The 20,308-nt window shown below is 47.7% G+C and overlaps 2 protein-coding genes across 4 annotated transcripts in view; one reads left to right on the top strand and one right to left on the bottom strand.

Annotated features, from left to right (window-relative positions):
* Positions 1–20,308, bottom strand: part of DAAM2 (dishevelled associated activator of morphogenesis 2) — a 979,794-nt gene that overhangs the window by 520,363 nt on the left and 439,123 nt on the right. The window lies entirely within an intron of this gene.
* The window catches only part of KIF6 (kinesin family member 6), a 381,700-nt gene that overhangs the window by 347,036 nt on the left and 14,356 nt on the right, over positions 1–20,308 (top strand). For all 3 annotated transcript variants that reach the window (XM_050787599.1, XM_050787598.1, XM_050787601.1), the window contains 3 exons: positions 8,143–8,227; positions 10,161–10,296; positions 13,630–13,727. In XM_050787599.1, coding sequence (XP_050643556.1) covers positions 8,143–8,227; positions 10,161–10,296; positions 13,630–13,727 — 319 coding nt within the window. The remainder of the gene's footprint in view (positions 1–8,142; positions 8,228–10,160; positions 10,297–13,629; positions 13,728–20,308) is intronic.

Here is a 20,308-nt window from a genome sequence, read left to right as displayed (position 1 = left end):
AGGAAGATGCATCTCCACACACACCACCCCCAAGGAGGGAGAGGAGGTAGGCTTAGGCAAACTGCTTGCTCTTTTTCAAGGAATTCTCGTCAAACATTTATTTTGGCCCTTTTCAAATGCTGGTGAGAGTGTGTGGATTGTCTAGCCAGCTCTCGCCATTTCACTTTGAAAATGTGCCAGTTCTACTGTGTGGTCTGTCTCAGAACTCACTTTTGACTCCAATATATGATAAGTTATTGCCAAATGAAAGGATAAATTTACAAATTGGCTAGTAGCAGGTATGTTTTCCAAAAGTAGAAGGAGACAGCTTTATGAAGGATCCGCAACTCAATTTTAAAAACTCCTGAAATTTCTCTGATTAGCCAGTCAAGAGAATTGATGGAACCCTACTAACCACCTTCATTAGAGGTTTTCATAGGAAGAAGGCCTGTGCTGGCTCTTATAGGTGCAAGAAAAACTGCTCTCCCCAAAAGATCATATGTGTCCTGAGAACACTGCCCCTGGCTGGTCCAGTGCGATAAAGATGCAGCTGGATTGTAGGCATGGCAAGTTTCCTACTAAGGTCTCTGAGAAGCCACTGCACTGAGCCATATGGTCACAAGTCCATGAGGCTAAAGCGACAGGAGGGAGAACTGCCAAGGTACTCAAAGCTTTGAGAGAAACCTGAGTTCAGAACTTCAAGCACACTTCCAATGGAGGAGTGAGAAAGTCACAGTGGACTGGAAGGCTGCCCCTGGAGGGGTAGGCTGGGAGAGGTGCTATGTGCCAGGGTAAAAGGGGGACCTTGTGGGTCAGACCCAGAAATCACCGTGCCAGGCTCTTAGTGGTGGTGATAAGAGAAATGCAGACCAGTAACCAAAAGATATATCTGGGGTTCCAGCAGAAGGAGTGGTGGAGAGAGATGACAGAGAGCTCCCATTTGAACAGAGGTGACCACGAATGGGATCCATGCCAAGTTCAAGCAGTAATAAGACTAGGAATGTCTTCCCTGTGTATGGCGTATGGCCCTAGGGTCTCCTTTATATTGCCGACTGACCCTAGTGCACGCTGACCCTCTGACTTTATGGTCTGCCTCCTCCACAGAGAACATGGTGGTGAGAAGGAGCAGATCTGAAGGAGAGAGGCCGCCATCCCAGGGGACAACCTTGGGCAGAGGCCCACACTCATAGCAGGGAAGATTACTCACACAGGAAGAGGTGGTGGACGGCCTTCTATGAGGGGACTGTCAGGGCCGGGGTTTTGCTACAAGCAGGCATCTGGCACGTTCCTGATTGTACTAAAGTACAGCCATTTATCTTCTCACAGAGTGCCGTGCTCTTCCTGAAGGGAAGGCAGTGGCAGTGGGCACAGGGCCTGTGGCGGTGTGGGTGAGTGTGCCCAAGAAATTATCAGGCACAGCCATGTATCGCAGGGTCATTTAGCACACCCTTAAATCTGGGCATGCCTGGGGCCGCTAAGGTATTACAAAATCAACACCAGGATGGATGGCAGCACTGAGCACCCGTCGGCATGTGACGGCTCCAGCTGATAATAAATTTGAGCCATTAAACAGGCAGTGGTCTGATTGGGAAGCCAGAATCTGCCCCTGAGCTGCTGACCATTGTGGTAATTGAGCTATGAACACCATCAATCTCCGTAAGAATAGACACTTTGACTTCTCGAACAAGGTGAGGCTGAAGTGATCTATGGTTGTGTGAGACAGCTGAGCCCCAAGGAGACCCAGAGTGGGTATTCAGCAAATGAATCATTAATTGGATAGTTGGATGGCCAAGACGACCAGCTGGAGTGCCTCCTGGCTCTGATGTCTTGTCTGCCATGGTAGAGCCACATAACTCACCGCCCCTTCCCACGCAGGGCACTGGCTAGGCAACGGCCATGTGGGCCCCATAGCCTTTGCTCTACAGAAGCCCAGAGGGCCCCTTTTGGCTTTGGTGAATGGTCAGAAATTTCAACATCATCCTCTTTAGGATTCCTAGTCCGGCCAAGGGCATGGAACAGGCCGGCTGTGGGTATTCTGTGGGCTGACCCTGGAGCGCAGGTAGATAGCTCTTCACACCCAGCAGGCAAGCTGCAAATGCCATGTGGGACTGGGGCACAGGTCATGGATTTCGGTTATTAAAGGTCAGACATCACAGGCCAGCACCAGGGGAAGACACTAAGACTTTCTCTCAGCCCCAACCCAGATCTGAAAGGCATTCATGGAAAAGAGCAACACCTTCAAACACCAACGATGAGTCAATACAGACTTCAATAATCTGCCCTGTGGCTTCCTTCATTATCGGAATCACTTACAGAGGAAAGGGCACCAGCTTTGAAATCAGACAGAGCCAGTTCTCCCCCTAGCTCTGCTTACTGGCAGCGCCATCCTGGGCAGATTACATCCTCTATCAGAGCTCAGTTTCCCCACCTAGAGTGGGAGTTGTAGATTATACAAGACAATACATATGACATTTCTAACCCATGTAGCAGCTGTGCGATGGTTATCATTATTCAGATTTTATCAAGCATCTACAAGGGCCAGATGCAGGCAGTTTCAACCTTACAGAGAGTGTGTTTTCCTGGTTGCAAACCCCTGAAGCCCTTTTTACTTTTATCACAGTGGCTCCCAAAGGTCTAGAAAGCAGGCAGGCATGTAGGGGACATGCTAGCTCCCACACACCATCCTATCTAAACGTCTACAGGGCCTGTATTCTCAGTAACTTCTGCACGGAGTACTTGCATTAAAACTGGGCTTGAAGCCATACGCAGTGTTTCTTAACAAGGGGTGAGCCTCGGAATCACCAGGGGACCCTAACGACAAATTTTAACTCAGTAGGTCTGGAGTAGGGCCCAGCTGTCTGTGTGCTTTTACAAGCTCCTTAAGTGATTCTGATGTGCACCCCCAGTTGAGAACCACTGAACCAAAGAAACGATTCTGCACATTTCAAACATCAGATAACTGCGTGGGAGAGAGAGCATTTGAGAGGAGGGCATGGGGAAGTGGGACAAGGAGCTGCAGAGATCTTTCCAGTAGAAATTATGTCAGGAAGGAGGGGGTCCACATCTTGGCTGGCCCTTCCCAGCAAGAGCCCCTCTGGTCCTTGCACGGCTAATTCCAAAACACCCGTGACTTCAGAGATAAGGTCAGCCTGGGACTGTGCATCTTCCCAAGTCGAAGCTTCAGTTTCTGTTTGACTGCTCAGGGCTTCTTCCTTGTGTGCCATTCAGACCTACAGCCACTGAGTGAAACCCTTCTCTTGCTTTTGTACTGCTTTGGAGACAGCTGCCTCCCCACAGATGAACAGTGTGACCTCACAGGCCACTCGGGACTGTGACCTCCTGTGCTGCTGTCCCAGCCAGAATCCTGTCCTTGAAAGGAGGGCTCCTTGTGCCTCCTGTCAGGTGGTGGGAGGTTCTGTCCCTGGCCAGAGTCCCCGTGGGGATGGAGACCTACAAAACTCAAATGCCCTTTGTAGCTACTCCCTCTTCTTCTGTTCTTGCTCAGTTGCTTTTGTTTGGTTCCCTTTGAGTTCCCAGCCCCTATTTCTCTTCAGAGGTTACTGATGAGCCAAGCCTCAGAACACATCAGAAGCAGCCAGAGGCTGTCTCCTGGTGAGGCTGCAATGCATTGCACCAAGCAAACATCACTTCGGGCAGCAGGCCCATTTGGTTGTCATGACAACGTGGGTAGTTTGTGTCGTGGGGTGTGCTGTGCCCTCATTCTGGCTTCCCAAGGTCCCTTGCCCCAGCTTTCTTTCCCAGACCCTTTCAACAGACTCCCAGCTTCCTGGCGCCACCTCCACATTAACTGTTGTTCAGTTTGGAGTAGCTTTGTCTTGATCAGCAAAAAAACACAAAACACAAAAACACGCAAAAGCTTTCAAAGGAATAGATCGAGCCTATTCCTCTCCTCAAAATACTCCAGCCTCCCATCTCTCTCAAAGCCAGTGTCCTTACCATGGCTCACAAGATCTGCCAGGGTCTGGTCTCAGTTTCTTCACCGACTTCAGCTCCCACCACGATTTCCCTTACCAACCACTCAGGCGCCCTGGCCTTCTCATTGTTGTCAGATGCAGCAAGCAGGCTCACACCTCAGGCCCTTTGCACTTACTGTTGTACACTCTGCGCCCCGATTTCTGCATGCCTGTTCCCTCCCTCCATTCAGGCCACTGCTCAAATGTCCCCCCGCTTAGAGGCCCTCACCCCCCACCTAGCATGGCAGCCCTCCACCCTGTCATCCTGTCTTTTTACCCCGCTTTGTCTTTCCTCACAGCACCTTCCGATTCCCGGCATGATGCTGCAGACTCAATTATTTGTTGTTTTAGTGTCTGTCTTCCCCCCTGAAATCCCCCTAGAACAGGGGCAGACACATAGTCAATGCTCGATAAACATTTGTTAAATAAGCAGATGAGTGACTAGATTTGGATCCAAAGCCTGGCGCTATTTGGTAGCTTTGTGGCATCGCACAAGCCACCTAGTCACCCTAAGCCTTGGTCTTCCGGACTGAAGCAGAGGTGATCATGTCTGCCAGCTGGGGTGGTGAGAATGAAAGCGGTGTTGAGCGGGAACTGGGCTCCAGTGACTCCTCAGATGGCGCTGATGTTATCATTCCATGCTTGTGTCAGAGGCATTCAGAATGTGCTCCTTGCCTAAGGCTCCTGAACATCCCACACACTTCCAGGGCACCTGAGACACTGTGACCTGCGGGGGAACCTGCAAGATGCCCAAGGAAAAGACAACCAGCCATGGGGCAAGGCAAGAGCCTGCCTCCTACAGAGGGGCTCTGCGTTCACACGGGGTGACCGCGGCCTTTATACGGAAGAGCAGGCCGGCCCGGCCGGCCCTTCTACCTTCTGCTGTCTGTTCACGAAGCCCTGGAGACCGCCTCTTCTGGCCGGGTGAGATGGGCCTGTGTGAGTCCAGCAGCTCTTCCTCCACCTGCCTCCAGCAGCCTCTCACATGCTAGGCTTGCAGCAGGACGTCTAGCCAGTCACAGCAGAGGGGGGCTTCACTGAATTTCTCAGGGGTGCCCTTGGGGTGGGGACAAAAGTGTTAAAAGGAGGAAGGAGATTCACAGTGTTATTTTTTAGCAGTCTGGAAGATACCTGGGCCCATTTCTGAAACTTTTTAAAAAGGAAATAATTTGTCCATTGAAAGTTCTGCCGTTGTCAGTTTCATGTTAAGATACTTCCTTCAGTTTATTTTGTCTGACGACTTTCAAAGAAGACAAGACCAGCAAACATGCAAGGCACTGAGTGCACCCTATACATGGAGTCTGAACACAGCACTGGGGGAAGACACTCAGAGCAGGAGGACCCCAATCTCTGCCCTTGAGAGCTTCCTGTGCCTGAGACTTGGGGGCTGAGGGTGATGTGGACAGGCGGGCTGCCTCATCTGAACCAGTAAATTGCACGAACACAGATGACAGTGTGGACTTCAGGTGGGATGTCGATGGTATCTGCATTTCCTGTGTTTAGATAATGAAATAAGACACTTGCTCTTCCTGTCAATTTAAAGTTGGCAATTGACACAAGGAAAAGGGGGTCACTGGCACCTGGAAGATGACAGACAGAACCATGATCCAGTTAGCATAGTTATCAATAAGCTAATGACATAAAAAACACAGGTAACAAATGGGTAAGGAAGTCAAAGGGGAAGAATAATGACGTGACAAAATAAGGACCTCCAGCAGGCTAGGCTGCCAATAAATGTGAAGTGGTGCCTTCAGGATCGAAAGGACAATCACACTGAAACAGAATGCATTTTGACAAAATCACTTATTAAAAAAACATGCAAGTTTTAAAACTGACCACAAGCTTAATAGGGGCCAACCACGACAGAGCTGCTAAAAATCACAAGCAGTATTGGTGGAGGCTGTCTGGTAGAAACCTTTAGCTCCTTGGAATCAGAAAAAAACAACTGGGTTCACGTCCCAGCTCTGCTATTTAGCAGCTGTGTAACCTTGGGTTATCCACGGCCCTCTCTGAGACTAAGAATCTGGTTGAAACAAGATGGCAATGCCATCCTTGAAGGGTTGTTTTGAGAATTAGCGATAGGGGACATAGAGGACCTCGACCAGTGCCTAGTAGAATTTGGCAGAACTTAGCACACAGAAAGCCCCCAATAAATGGTCATTGTTAGTAATTCACCTGCTACAAAAATATAGAGCTTAAATTTTTAAAAGGTAAGAGGAGCCCTACTCTACTCTGTACCTTTCAGACCTATGGAATTATTATGTCCAGACCTAGGCTTCATACTTAAGATAAATGGGAAAGTAACCAGGTCGCTGAAACTTCAGGGGAGAGATTGAGCAGGAGTCAGTCTAAGAAAAAAAGGGGGGTTGGGCGCAGTGGCTCACGCCTGTAATCACAGCACTTTAGGAGGCCGATGCGGGTGGATCATGAGGTCAAGAGATCAAGACCAGCCTGGCCAACATGGTAAAACCCCGTTTCTACTAAAAATACAAAAATTAGCTGGGTGTGGTGGTGCGCACCTGTAGTCCCAGCTACTCAGGAAGCCGAGGCAGGAGAATCGCTTGAACCTGGGAGGCAGAGGTTGCAGTGAGTGGAGATCGCGCCCTGTACTCCAGCCTGGTGACAATGCAAGAATCCGTCTCAAAAAAAAAAAAAAAAAGTTCCAGACACATGTGGTATTTTGATGTTGTTGTTCAGATATTTAAAGGACCATCGGATTAAGAAGAAAAATATGCTATGCTGCTCCAAAGAGCCAAAGTAGAGGTGAAAAGAAGTTAGTGGGAAATGTCTTGGCTCAAAAGTAGGAGGAAACAGAGCTGTCCACCATGAAATGTGCTATCCTGCCAAGTAGTGAGCTCCTCATCCCTGGAAGTATTTGAGCAGAAAGCAGATGACCTTCTGTCAGAAATGTTTTCAAAGGGATTTTTGAATCCAAGGTTCCTGAAGTTAGCCACCTAGCTTGGGCAGTTTATCCTCTTTGAACCTCAGTGTCCTTATCTGTAAAATGGGAGTAATAACACTTACGGCAAATAAATACTATAAGGATTCAGTATGAGCATGTCTGGAAGCATGTGGACCACAGCTGAATCTCCCCTACATGGAGTAAAAAGCAGGGCTGTGTGACTTCTAAGATGTTGTCTATGGAGCTCAGAAAAGCAGAGCAACCACGAAGAGACTTCTAGGAGAATAAAAAGTCCCCATACTCTGGGCTAGGAGAGAGCCGGCTTCAGATGAGCACACTAGCCAGAGCAGGCAACCAGTGGCGGTCACGTGGGGGAAGACAGAGGTTGGCATCAGAGGGACGCAGACACGCGCAGCAGCTGATACCTGCTGACGTCCTCAGCCCTCCCCCGGCCCCGTCATGATCCGGTCGCCAAGGCTTGGGCTCAACTCTGGTTGTGAATTAACATGGCCTGAGTTCATCAGGCTTGAGAACCACTGCTACAGAGGGAGTGAAAAACAGGAGACACGATTCTGAGGCTGGAAATTCAGCACTCCACTTGTGCAGAGAAAGATGTCAGATGGTTTAGAGGGATTTCCTTGTTTGTGAAGGGCTTTTTTTTTTTTTTTTTTTTTTCTTATTGAGTGTCTCTCTTGTTACCCAAGCTGGAGTGCAATGGTGCGATCTTGGCTCACTGCAACCTCCACCTCCTGGTTCAAGCGATTCTCCTGCCTCAGCCTCCAGAGTAGCTGGGATTATAGGCACCTGCCACCACGCCCGGCTAATTTTTGAATTTTGAGTAGAGATGGGGTTTGACCATGTTGGCCAGGCTGGTCTTGAACTCCTAACCTCAGGTGACCTGCCTGCCTAGGCCTCCCAAAGTGCTGGAATTACAGGCATGAGCCACCGTGCCCAGCCCTGAAAGGCTCTTTATCAGAGGATGGGGAAATGCTATTTTGCATCTTCCCTGGAGACTCAACAGGAAATGAATGAGCTCAATAGTGAAAAGATTAGTAGAGGGAGAATTCCCTTCCAGTGACAGATGTTGGCAGTGGGAGGGACAGCAGAGGGACAATAACCCTGGAAGCCGCTCCTCTCAGGGCTTTCAGCTGAGCAGAGGTTGCCACCAAGAGGCCCCAGAAGGAACTCACAGGCGCCCCCTTCTTCCTGGGGTGCCCTTGAACTCTGTCATCTGCCCTTTTTCCTTTTACCTTTCTTTCTCACCATCCCATTGCGTTCCTTCTACAGGAATCTCGGAAAACATGGCGGTGCCTCTGATGCCAGACCAGCAGGAAGAGAAGCTGCGATCACAACTGGAGGAAGAAAAGAGAAGGTGCCCTTCCTTTTAGCCACACACAGCCCGAGCCCAGCCTCCCAGGGTCTCAGTGTCATCCTGGAGCTGCCCAAGGCTGCAGCTACTCAGGGACTTGTGGGTCCAGCAGCTGGATCCTAGAATAGCAGGAGGAGGAGGGGCTGCCTTTGAGCAGGCAGGTGTGAAAGGCAGGACCCCAGGCAGTGTGAGGTTAGAATGTAGAACAAGCCAAGCCAGGCCCGGGAAGCAGCTGGGCTTGTCCACTGCTGCCACCTATGGGAGCCAAGAAGTATGACCACAGTGGTCTTCCGCATGCCTGTGGCTGAAGCCCACTTCCCTCCGAGTCCTGAGAACGTCATACTCTCACGCAGCTGCAGGCATTTGGGGTCTCCAAACGACTTCACTTACAGAGTGAGGAGCCTCAAGCATAAACAGACATGTAGCCATTCCTGGTATACAGCGTGGTCATCGAATCTTGCTCCACATGCTGATCAAGCTGCATCCATTCATTCATTGATGCATTTAGCACATGTGTGCTATCTCCCCCATGCCATGGGTAGGCTCTGGAGAGACTAAAGTCACCTTTCCTGCCTCAAGGAGCTGGTGGTGTCACTGCAGCACACTCCCTTCCTCACCCCAACCCCCAGCTGACCTGGCATGCACCTCCCCTGCCCCGCTACCCACACCTAGGAGATCAAAGCTCCAGGTGCTGGTCTTCAGGTGGCTCCTGGCAGATGTGCAGGTGTCTTCCTACAGAAAGCCCTGACTACCTGAGCCCACACGCTGCTGTCGCTCTCCACTCCCTTGGGGCCCTCCCCAGTCGTCCACCTTCTCTTCTTCCTCGCTTTGTTCATTTTCCTCAGTTTCTTTCCAACCCATTCTTTTTTTTGTTTTGTTTCTTTGGTGTTTTTTTGTTTGTTTGTTTGTTTGTTTGTGAAATGGAGTCTCACTTTGTTTCCCAGGCTGTAGTGCAGTGGTGCGATCTCAGCTCACTGCAACCTCCACCTCCCGGATTCAAGCAATTCTGCCTCAGCCTCCAGAGTAGCTGGGATTACAGGCATGCACCACCACACCCAGCTAACTTTGTGTTTTTAATAGAGATAGGGTTTCACCATGTAGGCTCAGGCTGGTCTCGAACTCCTGACCTCAGGTGATCCACCCGCCTCAGCCTCCCAAAGTGCTGGAATTATAGGCGTGAGCCACTGCACCCAGCCTCCAACCCATTCTTCTTGTGTCTTTACTCCATCTTCATCTTGTCCCCTTGGCCCACATTTCCAATCTCAGTGTCATCTTAGAGGCCAACTTATATCTTCGGCCTGTCTATTGGACTGTTTCCTGTTGGACAATTTCTGATTCATTCTAGCATTCCCAAAACCAATATATGTGTGCATTCATAAGCACAGTGTTAATTTTGGTCCTCAGCATGAAGGTGAGCCAGTGGAATGGTGAAGCAGTTAAGACTGTGGTTCTAGAACCAGACCACCTGGGTTCAGATCCTGGCTCCTCAGTTATCTCTGTCTCATAGAGCAAGTTATATAACCTCTTCATACCTGTCTCAGGTTCTGAATCTGTAAAATAGAGGTGATAATCATAGTATCTCCTTCATAGGGTTGTAAGGGGATTAAATGAGCTTGTGTATTTTGAGTGCCTGCAGCAATGCTTATGCTTTAGTAAGTCTCAGCAAATGGCAGTTTTCATTCTTGGGGGAGAGGTCATTCATCTCACACACAGATTCCTATGGGCCTACTGGACCAAAATGTCTCCCTCTGCTTCTCTGTGATGGACTCAAACCCTGGTGCCGTAGCCTGGCCTCCGAAGCTCCTGTAGGGTCCCAGTCCCTGAGCACCAGGGCAGCTCTGCCAGGATTCTGAGACACGGGATTCATTTACAGCCCCCGCTCCATGCCATGCTTTTAAGACAGCAGTGCACTGACTCTTCCCCAATTCCACCGCAGGTATAAAACAATGTTCACTCACCTGAAAGCCCTGAAGGTGGAGATCGAGCACTTGCAGCTGCTCATGGACAAAGCCAAGGTGAAGCTACAGAAAGAGTTTGAAGTCTGGTGGGCAGAGGAGGCCACCAACCTGCAGGTATGGCCTGGGGAACATCAGGGAAGCTGGGCAGGGACCAGTCACGCAGCCCCACTGGGGCTGTCAAGAGACACAGTGGCGGCTTTGGCCCACAGGCCCCCGTGTTCTCAGCCCCTGCTCATGAAGCAGGTGCTCACTGTAGTGACAAGGATGACGGAAGGTCAGGGGTTCATTGTTTCCTTGTTCTCATGCCTAAAATTCTGCCTGATTAATGGAAAAATCAGGGATAAAAGATGCAGCTCCCAAAACTCAGTGGGTTTGCCGCCAATGCTTTGTGTGATATTCTCCAGTGATTTCCTACTGACAACATTTATTGTTTTTCTTATCACAGTCATATATATGTGAATATGAATTATAGAAATTTTGCTATGCAGAACAACACAAAGAAAGTAAAAATCATAATTTCCCTACTTAAATGTAATTGATATTAACATGTTTGATTATATTCTTTTACCTTGATTTCTATGCATATATATCCATACGTTTTTATACAAATAGAATCAGGCTGGGCACGGTGGTTCATGCCTGTAATCCCAGCAGTTTGGAAGGCTGCAGCAGGAGGATCACTTGAGCCCAGGAGTTCAAGACCAGCCTTTGTAACATGGCAAGACCCTGTCTCTACCAAAATGAACATAAAAATAACTAGCCAGGCATGGTAGTATGTGCCTATAGTCTCAGCTACCTGGGAGTCTGAGATGGGCAGAGTGCTTGAGGCTGGGAGGTCAAGGCTGCAGTGAGCAGTGATAGACCCACTGCACTCTGGCCTGGGTGACTGAGCAAGGCCCTGTCTCAAAACAATAATAATAATAATAAATCATATAGCTGTTCAAGTATCACAAATGGCTTTTAAAAAATTAATTGTAGGCCAGGCGTGGTGGCTCACACCTATAATCCCAGCACTTTGGGAGGCCGAGGCAGGTGGATCACAAGGTCGGGAGATTGAGACCATCCTGGCTGACATGGTGAAACCCCGTCTCTACTAAAAATACAAAAAACTAGCTGGGCGAGGTGGCGGGCGCCTGTAGTCCCAGCTACTCAGGAGGCTGAGGCAGGAGAATGGTGTGAACCTGGGAGGCAGAGCTTGCAGTGAGCCGAATTCGTGCCACTGCTCTCCAGCCTGGGCGACAGAGCAAGACTTCGTCTCAAAAACAAACAAACAAAAAAATTAATTGTATAGCATAGCTATTTTTTCATGTTATTATCCTACAGCATTGTTTTAATGGCTGTTTCTGTTCCATCACATAAATATGTTTTAATCTCCTATCGTTGAATATTTAGGTGGTTTCTAGTTTTTACTCAAAACATAATGTGTAGATAATTTTTTCCATATTTTCTAGACAAATTCTTAGAAGTTTTCTGTTTGATGAAGGCTGAAATAACCTGTCCATAAGTGTAAGCACAACATCCCAGTTTCAGTTTTCCTCATGGAACGCTTCAGTTGTGGCACAGCAGAAATGCCAAAATACGCACAATCAGATCACTTGTCTGGCTGGCAGAACACTTAGTGATTATCTGACAGGCTGATCCCTTCATTTTAAGGACAAGAAATCTGAGAGCCAGAGAAGATGATTTGCCAAGGACATAGCCAAGCAATAACCAGTGTGATACCAAGTGGCCATGTGGCAGGACAACAGAGAAGAATATTTGGATAAAATTAAATACATGAGATAACAAAGAAAACTAGTTAGAATGAAATACGGTTATCAAAATATTCTGAGTTATGGTCTGGGAATACATGTACCACTTTTAAAATGCATTAATTAATAAGATCTAGGTGTGGGCCCAATATTTATCATAACTTCAAAGTAATGATGAAATGACACAATATTTCAAGATCTCTGCACCAACCGTCAGGTGATATGAAAATATGCTTGATTTCTGTGGGTGACAAAGTCACAGCTATTGCTAATACTTCTGTGGTTTGTTGTCTACACTTATCACTGAAAGAAATAATTTCAGGTAGCAGCTAGGGAAAATACTGATGTGATTGGTTCCCATCCACGTTGGCAGAGCCCCTGGATTCTGTCTGTGGACCCCAGGTTAAGAGCCCTTCCTAGCAAGTTCATCAGTGAATGGGCCTTCCCCAGCTGGCGCCCGAGGGAGTCCACCACTGACCGGTCGACAAGGGTCATCCAGTGAAACTCGGAAGTGTCCAGGCAAAGCTGACACATTCAGACAGTGTATGACTTACAGAGACAGCAAAAGCCCGAGTAGGCAAGGGTATCAGCTTCATGTGTCCTCTGCACCACAGGATGTCACTGAAACAAAAGGGACCAGATGACAGCAAGGGGGATGGTGGGATACACCGGTACAGAGGGGCCAATTCCATGCTGCCTCTGAGCAGTTCTATAGTCTGCAGCTGTACCCTGAGTGGGCAGAGGCAGAAAGCTCCAAACCTTATCGGAACAAGGGAGGTGACAAGAAACTTCTAGGATAACCTTCTGGGAAGATAGGGAAGCAAGTGGGAAATAACCTAGTAGCAACCACTCGCAAGCTTCCTGTATGGCTCACGTTCCAGGAGGGTTACAGGGCATTCTGCCAAGACTTAGACCAGCTGTGATGTATGCCTTGCTCTTGAGGCCTATGTGGGGTCGTGCAACTTGCAGAGCACCATGGCAGAGCTGTTCCCCTACACAAAGTGCTCGGTGGATGTCTCCTGACTTTAGTAGGGGGTTTTTGGGACAAGGAGAAGCAAAACCAGAAAGTATTTTTGAAGAATGAAGATAACATTTTAAACATTTCTTTTCTATCTTTAAAAAGGAATACCTGTTCAACTTGGAAAACTTGGAAAGCACAGGAAAGCATAAAGCATAAATTAAATATTACCCATAATTCTACCATCCCTAGACAATATGTTGACGCCCATCATTATGGTCATTACCATGTCTAGATTTGTTTTTGGCCATACACGTTGTGTACACTAACTTTTATAGCTGGCTTGTTCCCCTTAAGAATTACATCAAGGCCAGGCACTGTGGCTCGCGCCTGTAATCCTAGCACTTTGGGAGGCCAAAGTGGGCACATCACCTTAGGTCAGGAATTCGAGGCCAGCCTGGCCATGCCTGGCAAAACCCCGTCTCTACTATAAATACAAAAATTAGCTGGGTGTGGTGGCGGGCACCTGTAATCCCAGCTACTCGGGAGGCTGAGGCAGGAGAATTGCTTGAACTCGGGAGGCGGAGGTTGCAGTGAGCTGAGATCACGCCACTGCACTCCAGCGTGGGCGACATAGCGAGACTCCATTTCAAAAAAAAAAAAAGAATTACATCAAGAACATCTTCCTATGGCATTAGATTCAAGCTAACACTGTGAAACTCCCTCTGGGGCCAACAGGTAAACTCTCCAGCAGTGAACTCACTCGATCACACGAAGCCGTTTCTCCAGACATCTGACTCCCAGCATGAACAGTCCCAACTCTTCTCTAACAAAAGGTAAGGTGAGAACTCACCAGAGGTGTTAGAGTTCCCAGAAAAGGCTCCCTACCTTTCTCTTTAACCTATTCCTGTGGCTCTCATGTCTCCTGAGAAGCCGTATGATCCAGAAGGATGAATTCCTTTTACCCTTTAATTAGTCGTACATACTCAGGACAGTGACTTTCAAGCTGGTTGGAGTGCACACCCCTTCAGTCCCTAGTTCTGATAACCAGTAGACCTACTGCCATGGTAACAAGAGACAAGAAGTTTCACAATCAAGCCCTGGTCCTGTCTCCTGAGTGGGAAGAAGAGGTTGGCAGGAATGGAACAGGGTCATAGCATGGGAGAAGAGGGGATTCGGGGACAGTGGTGGTGGAACAGTGGGTAGCCAGCCTACTGAGACACAGGAGAGCTCTTCATCCTAGCCAGGATTCAGGCAGCCTCCAATAACACATGAAGATGGCCCAGAGCCAGTCTCCCTAAATGATGGGATGACCAGCAGGGACTCTACTTCCCCACAACCATGTTATTGTCTGTTTCCAACCACACAACCCAGGGGGTATTACCAATGATGCATGCCTCCTGCCATTGTCCATCCGATGCCAGAGACCAGGACAGTATGTGTGGGGCCTCTATCTCTGCCACCAAGGAGCAATCCTTTGGGTTTGAAGGGGTTCTGAGCCCTCACATTGGAAATATAAAATAGGGCTTTAAAAAAGGTGTCAGAGGGCCAGGCACAGTGGCTCATACCTGTAATCCCAGCACTTTGGGAGGCCAAGGTGGGTGGATCACCTGAGGTCAGGAGGTCGAGACTAGCCTGGCCAACATGGGGAAACCCTGTCTCTACTAAAAATACAAAAATTAGCCAGGTGTGGTGGCACACGCCTGTAATCCCAGCTACTTGGGGGGCTGAGGCAGGAGAATCGCTTGAAACCAGGAGGCAGAGGTTGCAGTGAGCCGAGATCGCACCACTGCACTCCAACCTGGGTGACAGAGAGAGACTCCGTCTCAAAAAAAAAAAAAAAAAAAAGGTGTCAGACAGTCCCCATGATATGATGTGATAAGAGTGGCACTCAACCTCTGTGGCCTTCGTCTCAGAAACCCATAACACCAGTCAAAGAATGAGGAAAACATCAGACACTTCCCAATGGAAGGACACTCTACAAAACACCTGACTAGCATACCTCAAATTGTCAAGGTCCCCAGAAAACCAAATGTGAGACTCGGTCACAGCTAAGAGGAGCCTCGGGAGACACACCACCTAGATGTAAAGTGGTGTCCTGGGTGGGAGCCTGGAACAGAAAAAGGCTTTAGAGAAAAACTAAGAAAAGTCCAATAAAGTATGGCCTTTAGTTAATAACAATGTATCAACATCGGTTCAGTGATTGTGGCAAATGCACCACACTAACGTAAAACTGCCCAATAGGGGAAGCTGTATACAGGCTACATGGGATCTCTGTGCACTATCTTTCCAACTTTTCTGTACATTTAAAACTATTCTTTAAAAAAAAAAAAAGTATTCTTTTTTTCGAGACAGAGTCTCGCTCTGTGGCCCGGGCTGGAGTGCAGTGGCCGGATCTCAGCTCACTGCAAGCTCCGCCTCCTGGGTTTATGCCATTCTCCTGCCTCAGCCTCCCAAGTAGCTGGGACTACAGGTGCCCACCACCTCACCCGGCTAGTTTTTTGTATTTTTTTTAGTAGAGACGGGGTTTCACCGTGTTAGCTAGGATGGTCTCGATCTCCTGACCTCGTGATCCGCTCATCTCGGCCTCCCAAAGTGCTGGGATTACAGGCTTGAGCCACCGCGCCCGGCCAAAAAAAGTATTCTTAAAAAACAACTATTGGCCGGGCGCGGTGGCTCACGCCTGTAATCCCAGCACTTTGGGAGGCTGAGACGGGCGGATCACCTGAGGTCAGAAGTTCAAGACCAGCTTGGCTATCATGGTGAAACGCCATCTCTACTAAAAATACAAAAATACCAGATGTGATGGTGCGTGCCTGTAATCTCAGCCACTCGGGAGGCTGAGGCAGGAGAATCGCTTGAACCCAGTAGGTAGAGGTTGCAGTGAGCCGAGATCACACCACTGCACTCCAGCCTGGGCTACAGAGCAAGACTCTATCTCAAAAAAGAAAAAAAAAAAAAAACTCTTCTTAAAATTAAAAGGCCAGCAAGTGAGCCCTCAACACCAGGTTGAGATTTTCCTTGGACTTTCCCAGACCCTCCAATCTGGCTGTTGGTGCCAGCACTTCAGCCTGTATTCTAATTTTTTGGAGTGCCTTTGTTTTTGTACTTAAAGAAAAAAATGTTTAATGTATATAGACACATATATATGTGTGTATATATATAACAAAAGATCAATATGCAGAATATAAACAACTCCTATGGATCAATGAAATGAAAAACACTTTTTTTTCTTTGAGACAGGGTTTGACTCTCACTCATGCTAGAGTACAGCAGTGTGATCAGGGCTCCCTGCAACCTCGACCTCCTGGGCTCAGGCAATCCTCCTGCCTCAGCCTCCTGAGTAGCTGGAATCACAGGCATGTGCCACCATACCTGGCTAATTTAAAAAAAAAAAATTGTTTGTAGAGGAAGAGTCTCACCTTGTTGCCCAGGCTGGTCTTGAATTTCTGGGCTTAAGTGATCCTCCCACCTCAGCCTCTCAAAGTGCTGGCATTACAGGTGTGAGGCACCACGCCTGGCCAACATTTTTTAAATGGGCATGGGCAGGCAGTTCATGGAAGACAGGTGCTCATTAGCAATGCAAAAGAAAACACTTTTATAGGTAGCACTTTTCTACCTATAGACTGTTAAAAGTAATGAAATCATGGTAGAGCAGCAAGTGTTGATTGCATGGTGGGGCAGCAGGTCCTGTCCTAGGCTGCTTGCTGTGTGCCACTCTCTCAAGGGCTTTCCCAATGTTTACCCAATTAGTGACCACCATGACTTTGAGGCAGGCCCTATTATAATCATTGTCAGCTTCCAGATTAGGAAACTGAGAAATAGACAGGTCAAATGACTTGTACCAAGGTCATTCAGCTAGAAAGCAGCTTTTGTCACCTATTCCATATTTTTTTCTAGTTCCTACATCATTTTTGTTTTTATATTTAGATCTTTAATCTTACAATGTATCTTTGCATATGGGATGAGGTAAGAATATAACTTCTTTTTTCCAAATGGATAGATGTCTCACATGAGCCAATCTGGGATATGATCATCTGTCCAAGTCTAAACACTTTCAGCCCCACCAAACCTGCTTCCACAGTCGCCAGACTGGGGGTCTCCCTGGGTCTTCAACCCTCAGTTTCCTGCCCCACAACATGGATGCTGAACAAGGTGGGGGCTTAAAAACTTGGTCTGTGTACCCTTCAAGGGCAGCCTGAGACAGGAGGGTGGCAACTCAGCTAGCCAGCAGGTCACTGTTGCAGGGCAGCAGGTCACATGCTAGCCATGCCTTCCATCCCAGACGGCCTTCAGGGCTAAGCTATGTTGCAACAGGAGGGAGCAAATGTCCACATGACCCTTCTCGGGGGCCTTATGTAGACTGGTCATGCCATCATCCTCTCTCAATCTGGGCTTGGACCCATGTGAAAGCAGAAGCCATGCAATTTCAGTGTGCCCTCAGTAGCAGTCGTGCTGCAGAGCAGTGGCACCCACATGGGTCTGGGCATCACACTTAGCTCCACTTAGCAGTAGGAACTGGCACACAGCATAGTGCCCATTGTGGCTGGCATAGTGCCATCTTGAAGTCCATCTCTCCAGCATCTGCTGCATGCCGGACACCGCACTGGGGAAGGAGCCGCTGGGCCCATCTCCCCGGGGCTATAGCGCTGCCATCCCAGACCCAGTGCCCTCTCACTGCCTCATATTCTGGATTTAGGACACAGCTCCTATGTGAGCCCCTGAGCCCAGGATCAATAACTGACTTGATGTGTTTTGTTTGGCTAGCCTGGTGTTTGTTTGGCTAGCTTGGTGTTTTGGAAGACAATCTAGATTCATGAAAGAAAAAATTGATGTTGGACTTTATTTAAAATTAAAACACCACTCTGCAAAAGATATTTTTAAAAGAATTGAAAGAGAAGCTACAGACTGGGAGAAAATATTTGCAAAACACATATCTGATAAAGGACTTGTATCTAAAGTATACAAGAACTCTAAAAATTCAACAATAAGAAAATAAACAACCCAATATAAAAGTGGCCAAAAGATCTGAATAGCCACTTCACCAAAGAAGAGATACAGATGGCAAATAAGTACATGACAAGGTACACAACGTCCTGTGTCACACAGGGAAATACAAATTAAAACAACGACGAGATACCACTACATACATATTAGAAGGGCTAAAATCCAAAATAAACTGACAATTCCAAATGCCGGTGAGGATGTGGAGCAATAGGAACTCTCATTCATTGCTGGTGGGAATGCAAAATGGTGCAGCCACTTTGGAAGACAGTTTGATGGATTCTTGCAAAGCTCAATATGATCTTACCATAAAATCCAGCAATTGCATTTTAGTTATTTACCTAACTGAGGTGAAAACTTATGTCCACAAAAAAAAAAAAAAAAAACAGAATACGATTGTTCATAGCAACTTTATTTATAAATTATTTATAATTGCCCAAAACTGAAAGGCACCAAGATGTCCTCCAAAAGGTGAATGAATAAACAAACCATGGAATATTATTCAGCAATAGAAAGAGCTATCAAGGCCGGACACAGTGGCTCAGGTCTGTAATCCCAGCACTTTGGGAGGCCAAGGTGGGTGGATCACTTGGGGTCAGGAGTTCAAGAGCATCCTGGCCAACATGGTGAAACGCAACATCTACTAAAAATACAAAAATTAGCCAAGGGTATTGGCATGCACCTGTACTCCCAGCTACTTGGGAGGCTGAGGCAGGAGAATTGCTTGAACCCAGGAGGCAGAGGTTGCAGTGAGCCGAGATCAAGCCACTGCACTCCAGCCTACGTGACAGAGCAAGACTCCATCTCAAAAAAAAAGACCTATCAGGCCATGAAAAGTTATGAACCTGCAATACATATTGCTTAGTGAAAGATGCTAATATGAAAAGACTACGTATTATATAATTCCAACTATATAACATTCTGGAAAAGGCAAAATTATGGACACAGTGAAATAGTCAGTGATCGTCATGGACTTGTAGGGAGGGAAGGATGACTAGATGGAGCACAGGGAATTTTTAGGGCAGTGAAACTATTCTGTATGATATCGTAATGTTGCATAGATGATGTCATGCATTTGTCAAAATCCACAGAGCTGTACAGCACAAAGAGTGAAGCCCTGCATAAGCCATGGACTTCAGTGCATGATAATGTATCAATATTCATTCATCGGTTATAACCAATTTATCACACTAATACAAAATGTTAGTGATAAGGAAAACTGTTAGGCAGGGAAGAGGAGTATAAGGGAATTCTCTGTACTATCTGCTCAATTGTCTGTAAACTTAAAACTTCTCTAAATAATAGTCTATGGATTTTTAAAAATGCAGAAGCAGAATAACTAGGCAGCCGCACTATGCCATGGCAATGCAGGCAGCTTAGCATTTGTGCCCTGCACCTGGCCCACTCCATGCATTCACTTGGGCACCTGCCAACCTCTAGAGGCTGGTAAATTTGAATTGCAACCCCTGTATACCTGCCTCCTTCCACACACGGAGCCCTCTCGCTAAAACTCCAGGACTCCACACAGCACATCTGAAAAACACAACCAAGAGGACTCAGCTTCCTCAGCCACTGCTCTGGCTCTGTGCTGAGCCCCTCATGTATCTGCCCCATGAGAATAAGCTCTCCTCTTGGTTGTGAGGCTCGGCACCCCTGGCTATTTCTCCATCCTCTTTTCTCATCTCTTGGGTAGCTTCTACTAGTAGCAGTATCCTGCTCAGGGAATAGAAAGCCCTGTCTCTCATTTTTCCTTTGACTTCAAAGACATTGGAGTGTGTACATGTGCGCACGCGTGTGTGTGTGTGTGAGAGAGAGAGAGAGAGAGAAAGAGAAAGAGAGAGTGCCAGGAGTGTCAGCAAGGGGTCTGATAGATGCAAGATAGAAATATACTATGCTTGGCCAGGGACAGTGGTTCATGCCTGTAATCCCAGCACTTTGGGAGGCTAAGGCAGGTGGATCACTTGAGCCTGGAGTTCAAGACCAGCCTGGGCAACAAGGTGAAACCCCATCTCTATAAAAAACATGAAAAGCATCCTTCCCTCCCCACAGATCCATAGCCAGGCATGGTGGCACATGCTTGTAGTCCCAGCTACTCAGGAGGCTGAGATGGGAGGATCTTTTGAACCCAGAAGGTCAAGGCTGTAGTGAGCCAAGATCTGCACCACTGCACTCTGTCTGAGTGACGCAGTGAGACCCTGTCTCAAAAAGAAAAAAAAAAAAGGAAAAGAAATATATTATGCTTGCAAAAAAAAAGGCTTAATCCTAGTGTTCAGAACCTTGAATTTGAAAGGTGTGCATCAGATCACTCACAGGAGCTTTTCCCAAAATCCTGCTCCCAGAGTCCCCACCCCGACCCCAAGCCCCTTCGGTGACTGCCGGCAGGAGGGTCTTGGGGAAGATGGCTTTCAGGCAG

Source organism: Macaca thibetana, chromosome 4 (genome assembly GCF_024542745.1).
Source record: "Macaca thibetana thibetana isolate TM-01 chromosome 4, ASM2454274v1, whole genome shotgun sequence".
Taxonomy (NCBI): Eukaryota; Metazoa; Chordata; class Mammalia; order Primates; family Cercopithecidae; genus Macaca; species Macaca thibetana.
Note: the sequence above shows the minus strand (reverse complement) of the source record. Positions and strands in the feature narration are given on the sequence as shown.